The 18,209-nt window shown below is 42.4% G+C and overlaps 1 protein-coding gene across 7 annotated transcripts in view; it reads left to right on the top strand.

Moving 5' to 3' along the window:
• The first annotated feature begins 373 nt into the window (after positions 1–373).
• Igsf10 (immunoglobulin superfamily, member 10) overlaps positions 374–18,209 on the top strand; it is a 28,983-nt gene continuing 11,147 nt past the window's right edge. Inside the window, exons 1-7 of one of the 7 annotated variants that reach the window (XM_039102267.2) lie at positions 374–542; positions 1,075–1,173; positions 3,008–3,159; positions 3,580–3,774; positions 5,327–5,456; positions 8,461–8,851; positions 12,681–16,949. In XM_039102267.2, the coding sequence (XP_038958195.1) occupies positions 3,011–3,159; positions 3,580–3,774; positions 5,327–5,456; positions 8,461–8,851; positions 12,681–16,949 (5,134 nt within the window). In that variant the 5' untranslated portion in view covers positions 374–542; positions 1,075–1,173; positions 3,008–3,010. Of the gene's footprint in view, positions 543–587; positions 1,174–3,007; positions 3,160–3,579; positions 3,775–5,326; positions 5,457–8,460; positions 8,852–9,345; positions 9,502–12,680; positions 16,950–18,209 lie in introns of those variants that run through there. The other 6 variants (XM_039102266.2, XM_039102265.2, XM_017590862.3 and 3 more) reach the window with 6 other exon arrangements.

The raw sequence follows: 18,209 nt of genomic DNA, 5'->3' as shown, positions 1-18,209 counted from the left end.
ATCCTTAGCATATATTCTTTGTGAAGACTGATGGGGTTCATGCCATTTTTATTCAAATAAATCACATGCTGTCAGTATATTTGCTACCACAACCTGCCCCACCCCTTCTGTCCTTCTCCCAAGACGCACACCTTTAGCTTCTCTTAGGTATCCACTCACCCACCCACCCACCCAAGCTTAATCTTTTTCCTCCCCTCTCCCAAAAGTACCTCTCTTACTTTTGTGTCTAAGTCCCCCCTCCCCATGTTAGGAAGTAGAAGAGGTCACGAAAGGAAAGAACCTGTAGCTCCCAAACCAGCCCGGGGCCACAGAGCCAGCCACCAGGCGGGAAAAGCCCAGGGCTTCCCAACTAGGGAGGAGCAAACGCGCAAGCGAGCCTGAGCCTGCGTTGGCGCTGGTGGTCCCCGGGTCGATGGCCCGCCCATTCCCAGAAGCTGCTGCTATAGCTACGTCACCTGCCCCGCCCTCCTCCTCCGGAGCGAAGACCCCTGGAGGCTGAGCAGACCCCAAAGGCGGTGCAATTCCATTGGTCCAAGGCAGAGGTGAGCTGCTGCTAATTCTGCTTGGGAAGTGAAAGGGCCCAGAGAGTGGTAGATGCGGAAACTGGGGGTCAGGGCGAGACAGAGGGTGGGATGGGCAGAAGGGTCCAGAAAAAGGAAAGTGCTGGAGGGGAGTGGGGACAAAAGCAGCGACCAAGTGAATGTCACTTCAGTGACTGAGGCCAGGCAAAACGCGCGGGAAGGATTTTGTGTAGCTTGGGACCCTTTCATAGACACTGATGACACGTTTATGCAAAATAGAAATTTGAGGAGAAACGCCTGGGCCTTCGGAAAGGAGTGATTGATTAGTACTTGCAAGTTTAGGTGACTTTAAGGAGAACTAACTAATGTATACTATTGAGGGAGGAGGAAGAGCATTACAGAGTTTCCAGCAGCAGCAGGAAAGCTTTGGTTAGTTTGGAAATGGATGATAGCATTAAAATAACAGAAGCGCCTCCAGGTCTCTGAAGCTTCAGTCCCCCAGCTGAAAGCCAGAAAAGACTAAGCCCACTAAGCCTTTTGATCCCTTTGGAAGCAAAGAACTTTCCTTCCCTGGGGTGAAGACTCTCCTCAGAAGATTTCCTGTCTCTGCCTATGTTACAAGAGGAATCAAAACCAAGACAGAAGAGCTCAGGTATTGCTTTTTTGTTAAATACAGTTTGAGGCTTAAGTGTACTGGAATTCATGCGGTATTTATTTATGGCGCTATTCGCTTGTAACTTAACTCTTACGGTGCAAATAGTTGTTTCTGTTTCCCAGTCACCTTGTTCTGTCTTTGTTCGTCTTAGGATAGCAAAGTCACTTGCTTCTTTTTCCCCCATCGCGCAGGGAGTATTCAAAAATATTCTGTGATCCCATAGTGACGGCATAGGCATAGAAGTAATCACTAGTAAGTCTTAATTTGGGTTAAACTCATTCATAATAATTCCAGGTTGGGAGAGAATCATTGAGCTTTTGTCAGGTGTGGGTTCAAGATACTTTCTAACAAGCTAAGCATAATTCTTCCTTGGTCATGCTCCCCATCCCTGAGTCAGTGAGGAGAGGGGTGTTTCCAAGCAGAGAAAGAGCAGACAGCGTTGTGCCTGCAAAGTCAGAGTGGCTGCTATCCTGCTGGGCTGAGACTCAGCCCGCCCAGCTGGTCAGTTCACTGTCCTCATGGTCATTAGTTGGCTCTGAAAAGGCCAATATGTCCTTTTTGGCAAGGACTTAAAGACATGTTAGAAAGAAATTTAATATCTTCTGTACTGAGTTATTACAGCTGTAAAAGTGTTTTTGGAAGGTTAAAATCATATAAATAAAACATATTAAATAATACAATGTTACAAAAATCGATCATATAAAGAAATACATATATAAATGCATATGTGAACAATACATACATATATGTACATTTATCTATCTAATTTTATATATTTACTGATGCAGTTTTCTAAATTGCACATGTACTATTTTTATGTTTATAAAAATATAAAAAAGTATATAAAAGTCTAAAAGGTTCTTGTGCAAACAAGAGACTTAAATTTATGAACTTCAATTATCCCAATATCATAATCATGATCTCTAATAATAGGAATCTTGCTTTTAATTAGGAAATGAGAAGCCATGAAGACATGTTCACAATAATAAACCCATTAAGTGATAAAGTCCAGTGGGAGGCTAGCACACACTAGTCTATAAACAGAACATTTTCTGTAGTGTCAACGCCAGTTTATATCCCAGGGGATAAGGGATCCTCTTTCCCCAGATTTCACTAGCATTCGTTGTCATTTATCTTCTTGTTGATGTGCATTCTGAGTGGAATGAGATTGAATCTCAAAGGAATGTCAATTTGAACACCATGGTGCCTAAAAATATCAAACAGTCTGTCAGATCTTCCTTTCAGTTCACTAGTCCATTCATTTATTGGATAATTGGGAGGGGTGAATTTTTTGCAGTTCTTATGGAATTAAAATAAAACCCACCTTGAGACTAGAACTACCAGTCCAGGGTGTGTAACAAAGAGAAGGTTGTGCAGCATTTATAGCTACATTATTCACCACAGCCAAGAGTGTGGAACCAACTTACACAACCATCAAAATATGAACGGATAAAGAAAATGTGGAAATGTGTATAACAGAATTCCATGTGGCCATAAAGAAGTGAAATCATGACATTTGCAGGAAATGACTGCAACTGGAAGTCAATTGGGCCTATCAAAATAAGACAGGCTCAAAGAGGAACTACCATGTGTCTTCTGTTGTAAGCAGAACCTAGATTTACAGTTGTACATGTACATGTGTGTTTAGAATTTTATTTAATTATATACTATTCTAATCTGTACATGGGATGCATGTGATAAGAAAACAGACACAAACTAGTTGGGGGTGGGGTGTCTGAGAGAAAACAATAAGGAGAGGGGTTAGCAAGAATAAAGCATAACATAGGTGCCCTGAGAAAACACATTCATTTCTATGTTATCGGAATCACAGACTATGACAGAAGGCACAACTTCAACCGGGGCGAAATCCCAGCACAGAGAAGGGGAAGTAGACACCAAGTTCCACCACCAACCAAGAAGCCATTCGCAATTGCTGCCTGCTGGGAGAGGGAATATCAGTTTTCTCCAATGGAGTGACACTGGGTATAACAACCACACTGCAGGGCAGCCCCCATGCCTAATAGCATTTGACAATAGAAAATTGACTCCATGGATATTTTTGTGCTATTTTTTTTTCATTTTTTCTTCCTGTCTTGTTGTTGACGTTGCTGTTGCTTTGGTTTTCATTTATTTATTTTGGCAGAGAGAAAGAACATGAAGTTGGGTGGGTAGGAAGTTAGGAAGGATCTGTAAGAAGTTGGGGGAGGAGAAAAATTGTATGGAGCACATTTAAATGTTTAAAACGATCCATTTCGCCACAACAAAAAAAAGTGTGAATTAAGTTAACCAATTATGACTCTTAAAGAAAATATCCCCAATTATTCCCAGAGTTGCTATGTATGGTGTGTGTGCCCAGGACTTTGCTCGAACTGTGTATGTAACTGTGGTGTGGTGTCTTTTCAGGATGCAGGTGAGAGGCAGGGAAGTCAGCGGCTTGTTGATCTCCCTCACTGCTGTCTGCCTGGTGGTCACCCCTGGGAGCAGGGCCTGTCCTCGCCGCTGTGCCTGCTATGTGCCCACAGAGGTGCACTGTACATTTCGGTACCTGACCTCCATCCCAGATGGCATCCCGGCCAATGTGGAACGAATAAATTTAGGGTGTGTGGACCTTGCCTGATCCCCTTCTCAGAGAGGGACCACTGATCTTCCTGGTACCTTGACCCCCCAAACACATATGGTTACTTTTAATAGTTTTCTTCTAAAATGGGTTCATAAGAACCTTATGTTATGGAGACAGTAAACCTTTTTCTCAGGACTCTTTTACTAGAATGTGAAGCCCCTCTTAGTTGTTTGGGGGCCTCATAATCGTGGGGCAGCTTCATTCTGAATACATTTTCACTGGAAAAGATACAGTTTCTGTTAGCAATCATCATTCTGGTACCAAGCAAGAGGAATTGTCTTTTTATGTTAAAAAAAAAAAACCCGCCATTTCTTTTGTGACTTATAAATGCCCAGCACATAATGGCTTATTTAAAATACTTGACTTACAAAAATCTGACCAATTATGGTGATAAGGTGACATTTTGAAGGCTTATGAAAAATTGTTTATATGTATACATGCACAAGTAATGGGATATACCATTGGCTAAGGGACACTAGTGAGCACCTACAGTATGCTAGTTTGTGTTGGGAGGAGGTGATAAAGAGGCAGGGCCGATGTACGCAGTGCAAGCAACCAGGATTGTAGCAGCAGCATTCCGAGTGTCTTGGAAGTGATTACCAACAGTGAAGACTGACCCTGTGTTCTCCCTATGAGGGAGTGGCCTTGGGCTGAACACTGTGCATGTAGTCATTTGTTCATTGTGCTGGCAAGTTTTATGTTGACTTGACACAAGCTAGAGTCCCTGGAGAAGAGGGAGCTTCAATTGAGAAAATGTCTCAATAAGATGGGATTATAGGCAGGCCTGATGGACATTATCTTAATTAGTGACTTATGGGGCGGGACCTAATCCATCATGGGTGGTACCGTTTCTTGGCTGGTGATACTGGGCTCTATCAAAAAATCAGGCTGAGCAAGTCCTAAGGAGCAAGCCAGTGAGCAGCAGCCTTCCATGACCTCTGCATCAGCTCCTGCCTCCAGGTCTCTGCCCTATGTGAGCTCCTTCCTAACTCCCTACAATGATGAACAGTGCTGTGGAAGTATATGCCAAATGAATCGTTTTCCCCCCAGCTTGCTGTTGGTCGAGGCGTCTCATCACAGCAATAATAACCCTCAGGAAGACACCCGTGCTCATAGCACCTTTGGACTAAATTCTGCTATCTATAGAGTGTAGTCTGGACCTAAGCTCAGAGTCATACCCCATGTGGACTCTGGTGCCCAGGCTTCTTAACCACTAATTACCTCCACTTGGGAGAGGGAGGAGAAGGTGCCATAGACAATGGTCTATGTGATCACAAAGGGAAAACGGTAGGCTTACGTGGCTGCTAGTGCGTGTATAAAATCTGAGGACAGGGAGAGTGATTATGAAGCTGCAAGGACTGGGTGGGAAGTGAACTCCCCATTTCAATCTTTCAAATTGAAAATTTCAAGTGCTTGAAAAACCTCTTGGGAACACGGACGCAAAAAATGGATTTTCTGTTTGTGTCTGCTTTGACATTTGAATTTTAATTGGCAGATTCATCCGAAGTCTAAAATGATTTATTTTTTCAGATATAACAGCCTTACTAGATTGACAGAAAACGACTTTGATGGCCTGAGCAAACTGGAGTTACTCATGCTGCACAGTAATGGCATTCACAGAGTCAGTGACAAGACCTTCTCGGGATTGCAGTCCTTGCAGGTGAGAGGGGGAGAGGGTGATGGAGAGGCAGAAGAGAGGTGGAACTGTGAGGTGTACCTGCCTATCCCCATGGGATACATTCTATAAGCATTCTGTAAACTAGAGGCAGACATCAAGGAAGGATTTCAATTGTAATGCAATTTTATGTAAAAACTTGAATATTAAGAAAATGCTGGGGAAAATACTTACACAAATATGAGGACCGAAGTTTGGATCCCCACTAGCCAAATAGAAAGCACAGCATGGTGGCAAATGCCTACAATGCTAGTCCTGGGAAGTTCCTGTATCAGAATCCCAGACTCCCTGGTCAGGCACTCTAGCCAATTAGTGAACTCCATATTCAGTGAGAAAACTTGACTCAGAACTAATATGTAAAGCATCAAGGAAGACAGCCAACATCTGGTCTCCACTCATGCACGCATAGGGAATCGCAGAGAGAAGGGAAAAAATGGAACAGAGGGAGGGAGGGAGGGAGGGAGAAAGAAAGGAAAAGGGAAAAGGAAGGGGACAAAGAGATGGAGGAGAAAGGGAAAGAAAGGAAATGAGAAGGAAGGAAAAAATAATTCAATTTTCAAGGATCACTAAGCCTTTAAAAATATATCCATAAAAGGCCACTTCTACCTGTTTGTCTGGAAGTAGAATGGGATCCCTTAATATAAGGACGGCCTTTAATATGGTAGCATTTTATAAACCATTACGAATTTTCAGTTTTCTTTACTTATTTATCGTCTACCATCTTCAAACTAAAGTTACAAATATCCCCACAAATGAAGAAAATGCTGTAAGAGTTATCATGCACCTAAGTGTAAAACTAAAGGATTAGACAAGTCTAGCAGTAAGAATGACGAGAACAAAAGAGGCTTCACAAGGAGTCCTTCCTCTGCTTAAATCTTGACACTTTTGAGAAGCTAATTTACACTGTGTGGTAACTACTCAACTCTTTAAGTAAACAGTGCTGCTGTTCATGAAAATCACAATAAAGTGCATATGTCCCTTAACATTCATCATCACTTGCCTACAGCACATTATAGCAATCAAAGCAATGATACCTACTGTTCATGGAGACTTTAAACATCAAACCAGAGCTATGTCTGCTGTTTTGACATAGGGTGCAAAGTATGCAGTGTCTATATAGGACAATATTGATTTAGATAGATCAGACAGCATTTGGGATGTATATCTTACGGAGGAATTGTTTGTGTATCCTGCATGAAATTCTCCACCTACATTTATTCTCTTAGCCAGGTCTTTCTCTGACTGAGAAACATTGGGTTTGAGATTTTACTCCCAGGTACATGTAGGGAAAGGCTTATCTGTGATCTCAGATTAGCTTTCATTTATTAGGGATGTTGGTATTCCAGAAAATCCTCTTTTGAAGAGGCTAATTTAGGTCAAATCAGAAAAAAATTGTACAAAGTTATTGTTTTTATTAGTATTTCCTATTCTTTTCTTTAAAAAAATATGTTTAGAACTAATTAAAAGGGATTAGGAACTAATCAGGAAGGGATTTGATGAATACTAAAGTATCATGAAACTTCAAAATTATTTGACTTCCAATTCGGAATCAATTAAATTCATATTACTGAAAAACAGCATGCCATATGCCTGCCAAGTGAGGAATGGATAAAATGTAACGTGCTTACTGTGTAGAATCAGGAAGGAATGAAGGATTGATGTGCGCTACAACATCTTGAAAACATTTGACTGTGTGATGGGAGCCAGGCACAAAAAGCCACATATTGCATGGTTATATTTATATGAAATGTTTAAAATACATGAATCCTTAGAAAACAGATGTTGCTTAGAGTAAGAAAAAGTTAAAAAAAATAACTATTGATGTGGATTGGTCTTAATTTGGGGAAAATAAAAGAAGACAATTTCTTAGACAGTTTCCTAAGTGGAAATAGTTGAGGTAGATGTAGTTATACCCCTGTGGATATTCTAAAAATCAGCGTGCCGTGCTCTGCAAAGGGCCTAACAAAGGGGCACGAGGAAGTAAAATGAGGTGATAGAAAGGAAAGTCACAGACCATGGCTTCTCTCATGGGTGGAATATGTTAATATGTTGACATAAAAGCAGGAATCACTTAGGGAAGGATGGCAACCAACAGGAGTGAGAGGGAGACTACAGAAACTAAGGGGAGGCAAAGAGAGGCAAATACAAGCAAGGTCCATGACCAATGTGCATGGAGACACCATAATGAAATTCTTTGCTATCAAAAACCACTAAAATGTAAAGACAAAACGTTTTTGCACCTGAATTATAATTCAATAAAGATATTATAAATCGGGAGATTGAAGTCCATAGATAGTCTCATAAATTTTAAATTTATTTACAGTGCTTTTTAAGTTTATTATTATTTATTATTATTTATCATTATCATTATTGTTGTTATTATTACTAATGCTTTTCACCCTATACACAAAGTAAGCAGAAGAGTGTAATCAACTTAGTGAAGCATTCTGGGAGAAGGAAAGGGGGTAGAGGCACAGAGAAGGACAGTGAGGGGGAAATGAGTGAGGAAAATGTGAACACATGCACACAATTTCCACAGTGCACTGCATTACTTTGTATTCAAACATTAAGAAAAGGAAATAAGAAAACCATGCCTGTGCACTTATCATGCAGCCTCAATAGTTATCCTTGTGACAGACCCTGTCTCACTGCGCCCTCTACACCTTGTCCCACTTAGCTATTCTGGATCCAATCCAGGTCATGATGGTTACTCTTGTACAGAATTAAAGACTAAAGAGACTTTAAAAGTAACCATGACATCTCTAGGTTCCTTGAGTGATACTTTCTTAATATCCACAACTGCTTGTGTGCGTTCTAATTTCTCTAAGGCTGGCACATTTGATTGGCAAGCAATTTGTCTGAACTGAGTTGTGGTTAAGGTGTGCACATTCCACAGGATTAATCCCAACACACTTCTATATTTATAAACTTTTCTCTCTTTGCGAAAGTTCCTTTGAGAAAACAAATATATCCACATCTTTACTTACAGGTCTTAAAAATAAGCTATAACAAAGTCCAAATCGTTCGGAAGGATACTTTCTACGGACTCGGGAGCTTGGTCCGGTTGCACCTGGATCACAACAACATTGAATTCATCAACCCTGAGGCCTTTTATGGACTTACCTCGCTCCGCTTGGTACATTTAGAAGGAAACCGGCTCACAAAGCTCCATCCAGACACATTTGTCTCATTAAGCTATCTCCAGATATTTAAAACCTCTTTCATTAAGTACCTGTTCTTGTCTGATAACTTCCTGACCTCCCTCCCAAAAGAAATGGTCTCCTACATGCCAAACCTAGAAAGCCTGTATTTGCATGGAAACCCATGGACCTGTGACTGCCATTTAAAGTGGTTGTCTGAGTGGATGCAGGGAAACCCAGGTATCTATCTTGTTTGTTTCTCAATACTAATCAAAAAGAGGAGTCAGCTGGGAGTCTGTAATGGGAAGTCCTAGATAATGTAGATGCAGAAAACGATGGCCCGAGAATGACCGGTGACAATGAACTCTGTATGCCTCCATAGTGTGTTTGTGCCACAGTGGGATAACGGGAAGCCATGAGGCTGACTGTCTTTACTATGTAGCATTCTGTGTGAAAACTTTGCTCATCTATGACTTACAGAATCAAGCCCATGGTGATTGGCCCAACTATCAGGTCCTCTAGTATGGCCCAGGCCTGCCCTCAGCCTCTAAAACCACTCAGCCCCACCCCTTCAGGCAGTGTGTGTTCCAGACCCTGGTGCACTACATCAGTTTCAGCTCTGAACGCTGCTCTTGCCTCTGCCTATAGGTCTCCCCTCCTTCTCTGCTTTATATGCTCGCTCAGCATTACCTCCACAAGGGAGTCTCACTGCTCATCTGCACATCCGCATGAGAATCATGACCTCACCACTCCTGTAGGTTGCCTCTGCTTCCTTTCCTGAATGAACGTTATGCCAGACTTACAGAATTAATTCACGGAATGAAACGCCTGCTGTCTTCTGCTATGTCTGATGTATCTGTCTCTAACCTCTGCAGTATATCTGGGACACAGTATGTACTTAATGTTTTTTTTTTGTTAAACTGTTATTATATAGCCATTTAGATAGTAAAAAGAAATAAGCTCATCTATATATTAGTTACCCATGACTCTAATATGTCTCAAACATGAGTGTATGAAGATGTGTTAAAATGTATGTATGTTTGTCATGTGCCAATATACAATGCACATATCTGCTGTATAGTTACACATACACAAACACACACACACACACACACACACGCACACACATATGCACATACATATATGTCAAAAACAGACACATCTGTCAGAGCTAAAGTTTTTCAGTCATGTCTATATGATAGGTTCCCTTGTGCTTGTATTGGCTTACGGATAATTTCACAAGAGTTATCAATCAATCAAATCACCCTTATATTTAATTTTTTTTCATACACCCCAAGCAATTTCAAAGCCTCTCACAGGCACACTGTGGCACTTTCTCTGATGCTTGCTGCACTCCAACGCTAGTTACTACTTGCACCTTTCATTCTTAGGTTCTTAGGTGTTGCTTTTGTATGAATATAGGCTTTTGCCATTTTCCCTGCAAGCATTGTTCATGGATATAAAACTTGAGTCTTACTGCTATGCTCTTACATATGTCTATGTATGTAATACCTTTACAACACCAAATCGTAGTTTAGTGTCCATAAAACCATCCTCCAGTAGCAAAATTAACAAATATGTGTGACAGAATTGAAGTCCTACTGGCTGCCTGCCTTTCTGGTGTTTCCCTTCATCCTTCTATCCTTCCTCACTCCTCCTTTCTTTCCATCTCTCCTGAACTGCATCCTTCTTCAGCATCCCCTGTCCTGTGGGAAGGCAAGCATCCAAACAAGACATTCTAATGGTGAGTGCTGAAGGTTAAGAGAGGAAAGCAGAGGGCACCAGGAGAGGTAAAGAGCAGGTGGCCTCTTGGATATAAGTGGCAATCAGGCTGAGCGCTTGAGAAGTGTGTAATGCACAAAGGCACTGGGCATGGTAGAAAGGCAGCTCACGTCATTCGCTCGGATAGAATGACAGGGCTGGGAGGCAGAAAGCGTTTGTAGGAGACTGGAAACTGGTGAGAAGGGGATGAGTGGAATTTGCATCTGAGAAACATGAGGCCTGAAAGCTCTGATCTGGGTACAAGCAGTCATCAGCACCCCAAGATACGAGCATAATTCTGTGATGAGGTTTAGCCAGGCCAGAAGTTGGCTCTGCTCTCTGCTTCACAAGGTCAGATTCAGGGCAGTGACAAGCAGGCAAGGTATACAGCGTGTCAGTAGGTGGAAAAAGCTCCTTGGGGTTGTTCAATGCTTTTCATTCTCTCTACCTATCTCCTCTGCACAATTTTATTATTATAAAATTTGGATAATAAACATGGCACAACGAAGTATAGTAGTGTTCCCTCTTCCATGAAGGATACTTTACCAGGGCTTGCAGTTCATGCAGAAAACCACAAGTAGTACCAAACAATACCGTGCTTATCTCTGCACACCATGCCCCTAAGTCTTGAAGTTTAAAATATGTTAGCAAAATTAACACAAGTTTCTTTTTCATTCTTCCCAATTTCACAGCTACATTCTCACCACAAATCCTGTAACTCCAGCAGGTGTTTGCAACATGTTGTTTTCATTTTTTTTCTTTCCTAAATTGAGAAGTTCCTTCTGGAAGGAACCGTGCCCATAGCTTCTCTCCAGCGTATGTGACTGCCTGCATCTCCACTCTTGTGTTTGAGGGTATGGTTAACAACAGAGGGATTACTTGAACACAGACACTATGATACCATGAGTTTACAAGATGCATGAGGTTGCTATTTAGACGCTACTGAGCACAGAGCATGTTCTGTTTATATGCACTGGAAAGAATGGCTGTGTCCTGTGCTGGGAGTGGGACCAACTGAGACAACATGGGACTTCATCAGGGTACTCAGCACCGCATGCAGTTTCAAACTCAGGTTTAATTGGGGAACTTTCCAGATCATATGTTCAGACCACAGTTGACTTCAGAGGACTGATGCACACCTAAAGGGTTTAGAGTGACTTGCTTAGGCCTTTACAAGGGAACCACACATGTGTGAAGCTGTCCTAGTGAATTACCTCTAAGACATCTATTGTTTCTCTTACTTGCTGTGTTCAGGAAATGGTATACAAACTAGTCCGTGTATGGAACAGCACGGAAGTTCAGACGGTGTGACCACGTTTTGGGTCACAGAGAAAATTCTATACCTCTTATCTAGCATTGAGTGAGCAGCCTTTAAAAATAGGCTCATCAGAGCACTATTTAAAATGCCCACTGAGTATATGTCATCTCAGTGCTGGAACAGGACTCCTTTGTGACTAGCAGTATATGAATTGCAAACTCCGACATTGCTGGACACAGTCTCTCCCCTCCCCCTTGGTTCTCCGCTCCTGAGAAACCCTCAACTAACAAGACCATCACTATAAACCTGGAATGTGCACCTCAATTACCTTCCATGTACTGTCAATATTCACATCTCATTGGCTGGTTCTACCTGCATCTTTATCTCCTGTTTCTGTCTGCACTTCTCCATCCCTCTTTCTACTAAGCTAGAACAGACAGAAGCTGTTCTTTTGGATAACGGAAACATGTTTGCATTTTTTACGTTATCCCAGGTCTTAGAGATTTCTAAGCAGGGTTATCTTTTACAGTATGGTAAAGGAAGGTCTACAACTGCCCTAAAACCTTGGCATGAGGAACTGAAGTGTTATTAAGTGCTGAATGCGAGCTTATGATTTTGTTTCTCTAGATAAGGAAATGTTTCATTCGACCAATTTTTATCAAGTACTAAATATATATCCAGGTCTTTCCAGGCATAATAAATGCAGCTGTGAATAAGACAAATAACTCCCCACATATGTGCATATTATATTGTAGCATGATGTGTGGGCAATATATTTTTAGAAATCATTTCAGGGGGTTGGGGATTTAGCTCAGTGGTAGAGCGTTTGCCTAGCAAGTGCAAGGCCCTGAGTTCGGTCCCCAGCTCCGAAAAAAAGAAAAAAGAAAGAAAGAAAATCATTTCAGAAGCATACAGCTTAGTAACTCAGTCATTAAATATCAAATTTTCCAAATAGCTGTCCTAGTGAAAGTAATTTTTAATGTGTTCATGTGCTAACTTATAAAGAGACCAAAACTTTCGAAAATAACTAAGTTTTGATTCTTTTCCTAGATATAATAAAATGCAAGAAAGACAGAAGCTCTTCCAGTCCTCAGCAATGTCCCCTTTGCATGAACCCCAGGATCTCTAAAGGCAGACCCTTTGCTATGGTACCATCTGGAGCTTTCCTATGTACAAAGCCAACCATTGATCCATCACTGAAGTCAAAGAGCCTGGTTACTCAGGAGGACAATGGATCTGCCTCCACCTCACCTCAAGATTTCATAGAACCCTTTGGCTCCTTGTCTTTGAACATGACAGACCTGTCTGGAAATAAGGCCGACATGGTCTGTAGTATCCAAAAGCCATCAAGGACATCACCAACTGCATTCACTGAAGAAAATGACTACATCATGCTAAATGCGTCATTTTCCACAAATCTTGTGTGCAGTGTAGATTATAATCACATCCAGCCAGTGTGGCAACTTCTGGCTTTATACAGTGACTCTCCTCTGATACTAGAAAGGAAGCCCCAGCTTACCGAGACTCCTTCACTGTCTTCTAGATATAAACAGGTGGCTCTTAGGCCTGAAGACATTTTTACCAGCATAGAGGCTGATGTCAGAGCAGACCCTTTTTGGTTCCAACAAGAAAAAATTGTCTTGCAGCTGAACAGAACCGCCACCACACTTAGCACATTACAGATCCAGTTTTCCACTGATGCTCAAATCGCTTTACCAAGGGCGGAGATGAGAGCGGAGAGACTCAAATGGACCATGATCCTGATGATGAACAATCCCAAACTGGAACGCACTGTCCTGGTTGGCGGCACTATTGCCCTGAGCTGTCCAGGCAAAGGCGACCCTTCACCTCACTTGGAATGGCTTCTAGCTGATGGGAGTAAAGTGAGAGCCCCTTACGTTAGCGAGGATGGGCGAATCCTAATAGACAAAAATGGGAAGTTGGAACTGCAGATGGCTGACAGCTTTGATGCAGGTCTTTACCACTGCATAAGCACCAATGATGCAGATGCGGATGTTCTCACATACAGGATAACTGTGGTAGAGCCCTATGGAGAAAGCACACATGACAGTGGAGTCCAGCACACAGTGGTTACGGGTGAGACGCTCGACCTTCCATGCCTTTCCACGGGTGTTCCAGATGCTTCTATTAGCTGGATTCTTCCAGGGAACACTGTGTTCTCTCAGCCATCAAGAGACAGGCAAATTCTTAACAATGGGACCTTAAGAATATTACAGGTTACGCCAAAAGATCAAGGTCATTACCAATGTGTGGCTGCCAACCCATCAGGGGCCGACTTTTCCAGTTTTAAAGTTTCAGTTCAAAAGAAAGGCCAAAGGATGGTTGAGCATGACAGGGAGGCAGGTGGATCTGGACTTGGAGAACCCAACTCCAGTGTTTCCCTTAAGCAGCCAGCATCTTTGAAACTCTCTGCATCAGCTTTGACAGGGTCAGAGGCTGGAAAACAAGTCTCCGGTGTACATAGGAAGAACAAACATAGAGACTTAATACATCGGCGGCGTGGGGATTCCACACTCCGGCGATTCAGGGAGCATAGGAGGCAGCTCCCTCTCTCTGCTCGGAGAATTGACCCGCAACGCTGGGCAGCACTTCTAGAAAAAGCCAAAAAGAATTCTGTGCCAAAAAAGCAAGAAAATACCACAGTAAAGCCAGTGCCACTGGCTGTTCCCCTCGTGGAACTCACTGACGAGGAAAAGGATGCCTCTGGCATGATTCCTCCAGATGAAGAATTCATGGTTCTGAAAACTAAGGCTTCTGGTGTCCCAGGAAGGTCACCAACTGCTGACTCTGGACCAGTAAATCATGGTTTTATGACGAGTATAGCTTCTGGCACAGAAGTCTCAACTGTGAATCCACAAACACTACAATCTGAGCACCTTCCTGATTTCAAATTATTTAGTGTAACAAACGGTACAGCTGTGACAAAGAGTATGAACCCATCCATAGCAAGCAAAATAGAAGATACAACCAACCAAAACCCAATCATTATCTTTCCATCAGTAGCTGAAATTCGAGATTCTGCTCAGGCAGGAAGAGCATCTTCCCAAAGTGCACACCCTGTAACAGGGGGAAACATGGCTACCTATGGCCATACCAACACATATAGTAGCTTTACCAGCAAAGCCAGTACAGTCTTGCAGCCAATAAATCCAACAGAAAGTTATGGACCTCAGATACCTATTACAGGAGTCAGCAGACCTAGCAGTAGTGACATCTCTTCTCACACTACTGCAGACCCTAGCTTCTCCAGTCACCCTTCAGGTTCACACACCACTGCCTCGTCTTTATTTCACATTCCTAGAAACAACAATACAGGTAACTTCCCCTTGTCCAGGCACTTGGGAAGAGAGAGGACAATTTGGAGCAGAGGGAGAGTTAAAAACCCACATAGAACCCCAGTTCTCCGACGGCATAGACACAGGACTGTGAGGCCAGCAATCAAGGGACCTGCTAACAAAAATGTGAGCCAAGTTCCAGCCACAGAGTACCCTGGGATGTGCCACACATGTCCTTCCGCAGAGGGGCTCACAGTGGCTACTGCAGCACTGTCAGTTCCAAGTTCATCCCACAGTGCCCTCCCCAAAGCTAATAATGTTGGGGTCATAGCAGAAGAGTCTACCACTGTGGTCAAGAAACCACTGTTACTATTTAAGGACAAACAAAATGTAGATATTGAGATAATAACAACCACTACAAAATATTCCGGAGGGGAAAGTAACCACGTGATTCCTACGGAAGCAAGCATGACTTCTGCTCCAACATCTGTATCCCTGGGGAAATCTCCTGTAGACAATACTGGTCACCTGAGCATGCCTGGGACCATCCAAACTGGGAAAGATTCAGTGGAAACAACACCACTTCCCAGCCCCCTCAGCACACCCTCAATACCAACAAGCACAAAATTCTCAAAGAGGAAAACTCCCTTGCACCAGATCTTTGTAAATAACCAGAAGAAGGAGGGGATGTTAAAGAATCCATATCAATTCGGTTTACAAAAGAACCCAGCCGCAAAGCTTCCCAAAATAGCTCCTCTTTTACCCACAGGTCAGAGTTCCCCCTCAGATTCTACAACTCTCTTGACAAGTCCACCACCAGCTCTGTCTACAACAATGGCTGCCACTCAGAACAAGGGCACTGAAGTAGTATCAGGTGCCAGAAGTCTCTCAGCAGGGAAGAAGCAGCCCTTCACCAACTCCTCTCCAGTGCTTCCTAGCACCATAAGCAAGAGATCTAATACATTAAACTTCTTGTCAACGGAAACCCCCACAGTGACAAGTCCTACTGCTACTGCATCTGTCATTATGTCTGAAACCCAACGAACAAGATCCAAAGAAGCAAAAGACCAAATAAAGGGGCCTCGGAAGAACAGAAACAACGCAAGCACCACCCCCAGGCAGGTTTCTGGCTATAGTGCATACTCAGCTCTAACAACAGCTGATACCCCCTTGGCTTTCAGTCATTCCCCACGACAAGATGATGGTGGAAATGTAAGTGCAGTTGCTTATCACTCAACAACCTCTCTTCTGGCCATAACTGAACTGTTTGAGAAGTACACCCAGACTTTGGGAAATACAACAGCTTTGGAAACAATGTTGTTGAGCAAATCACAGGAGAGTACCACAGTGAAAAGAGCCTCAGACACACCACCACCACTCCTCAGCAGTGGGGCGCCCCCAGTGCCCACTCCTTCCCCACCTCCTTTTACTAAGGGTGTGGTTACAGACAGCAAAGTCACATCAGCTTTCCAGATGACGTCAAATAGAGTGGTCACCATATATGAATCTTCAAGGCACAATACAGATCTGCAGCAACCCTCAGCAGAGGCTAGCCCCAATCCTGAGATCATAACTGGAACCACTGACTCTCCCTCTAATCTGTTTCCATCCACTTCTGTGCCAGCACTAAGGGTAGATAAACCACAGAATTCTAAATGGAAGCCCTCTCCCTGGCCAGAACACAAATATCAGCTCAAGTCATACTCCGAAACCATTGAGAAGGGCAAAAGGCCAGCAGTAAGCATGTCCCCCCACCTCAGCCTTCCAGAGGCCAGCACTCATGCCTCACACTGGAATACACAGAAGCATGCAGAAAAGAGTGTCTTTGATAAGAAACCTGCTCAAAACCCAACTTCCAAACATCTGCCTTACGTCTCTCTACCTAAGACTCTATTGAAAAAGCCAAGAATAATTGGAGGAAAGGCTGCAAGCTTTACAGTTCCAGCTAATTCAGACGTCTTTCTTCCTTGTGAGGCTGTTGGAGACCCACTGCCCATCATCCACTGGACCAGAGTCTCATCAGGTATTTGGAACCATTAGCAGTACCTTAATTATAAAACAAGGACAGGCTTGGATCTTTCGGGATTGTAAGCAAAGAGCCAACACTAGTTTTAAACTTTTCCAAAAATATAAAAGCTATTGATATCCTCTTTTGACATTTGCACATTGCTCATTAGAATTCTCTTTTAGATTTTACTTTGTGCGTGCACATGCAGAGGTACCAGATCCCCTAGGGCTGGAACTATCTTACTAGCCCCTGCTTGTGGGTCTACGCACACATGTGCCTGGGGTGAGCATGGGTCAGAACAGGGTTATCATGCTTCCTTTAACTGGAATTACAGATGGTTGTGAGCCAGCAAAAGCAACTAGTGTTCTTTTTTTTAAAAGATTTATTTATTTATTATGTATAGAATGTTCTTCCTGCATGTATGCCTGCCTGCAGGCCAGAAGAGGGCATCGGGTCCCATTACAAATGGTTGTGAGCCACCATGTGGTTGCTGGGATTTGGCAACTAGTGTTCTTAAGTGCTGAGCCATCTCTCCCCACTACCAGAAGGTTTTCTCAATATGGTGTTAAGAATAGTTGGGGGGGGGGGGCTAGACAGCTCCATGTGTAAAGGGCACCTACTGCCAAGCCTAATGGCTTGAGTTTAATCTCTGGAACAGACATGGTAGACAGACTGTTTTCTCATCTCTACCCACTGGCGATGGCATGCACGTGCTCATACATACACATGCAAATCAATAAAACACATTGGTAATGAAAGTTTGAAAGGTAGTCATTAAGGCTAGATATACTGCCGGCAGTGCGGATGAATTCAGTGCCAGCCTAGGTTATAAAGGATGCTGTTTTAAAGCCACGGTTTTAAAATAACATTTAGGACCAATTATTTATCTGATATTAAATGGTCTGCTATATACATTGTATAGGCTGAGCAGATTGTATTTATATACTTATATATACTTATAATTTACATAGCATATACCCACAAATATATATGCAAAAATAATTAAAGACATAAATAAATAATTAAAGCCATAAATTTGAAAGAGAGCAAGAGGGGATACATGGAGGAATTAGAGGGAGGCAAGAACAGGGGTGAAATGATCTAATCATGTTGTAATATCAAAAGAAATCATTAAAATAAATGAATAAAAATGCTAAAGCCAAAAAATAACTTTGAAAGTTGAATATATATAATATTTTCCATAAATGCCCTGGTGAACTATCTGTATTTTAAATTTAAATTAATGTGAATAAAATTGTTTTAAAATATACATAT

Source organism: Rattus norvegicus, chromosome 2 (assembly GCF_036323735.1).
Source record: "Rattus norvegicus strain BN/NHsdMcwi chromosome 2, GRCr8, whole genome shotgun sequence".
In the NCBI taxonomy this organism is placed as follows: Eukaryota; Metazoa; Chordata; class Mammalia; order Rodentia; family Muridae; genus Rattus; species Rattus norvegicus.
The sequence above is the reverse complement of the archived record's forward strand: the minus strand, read 5'-3'. Positions and strand labels throughout refer to the sequence as shown.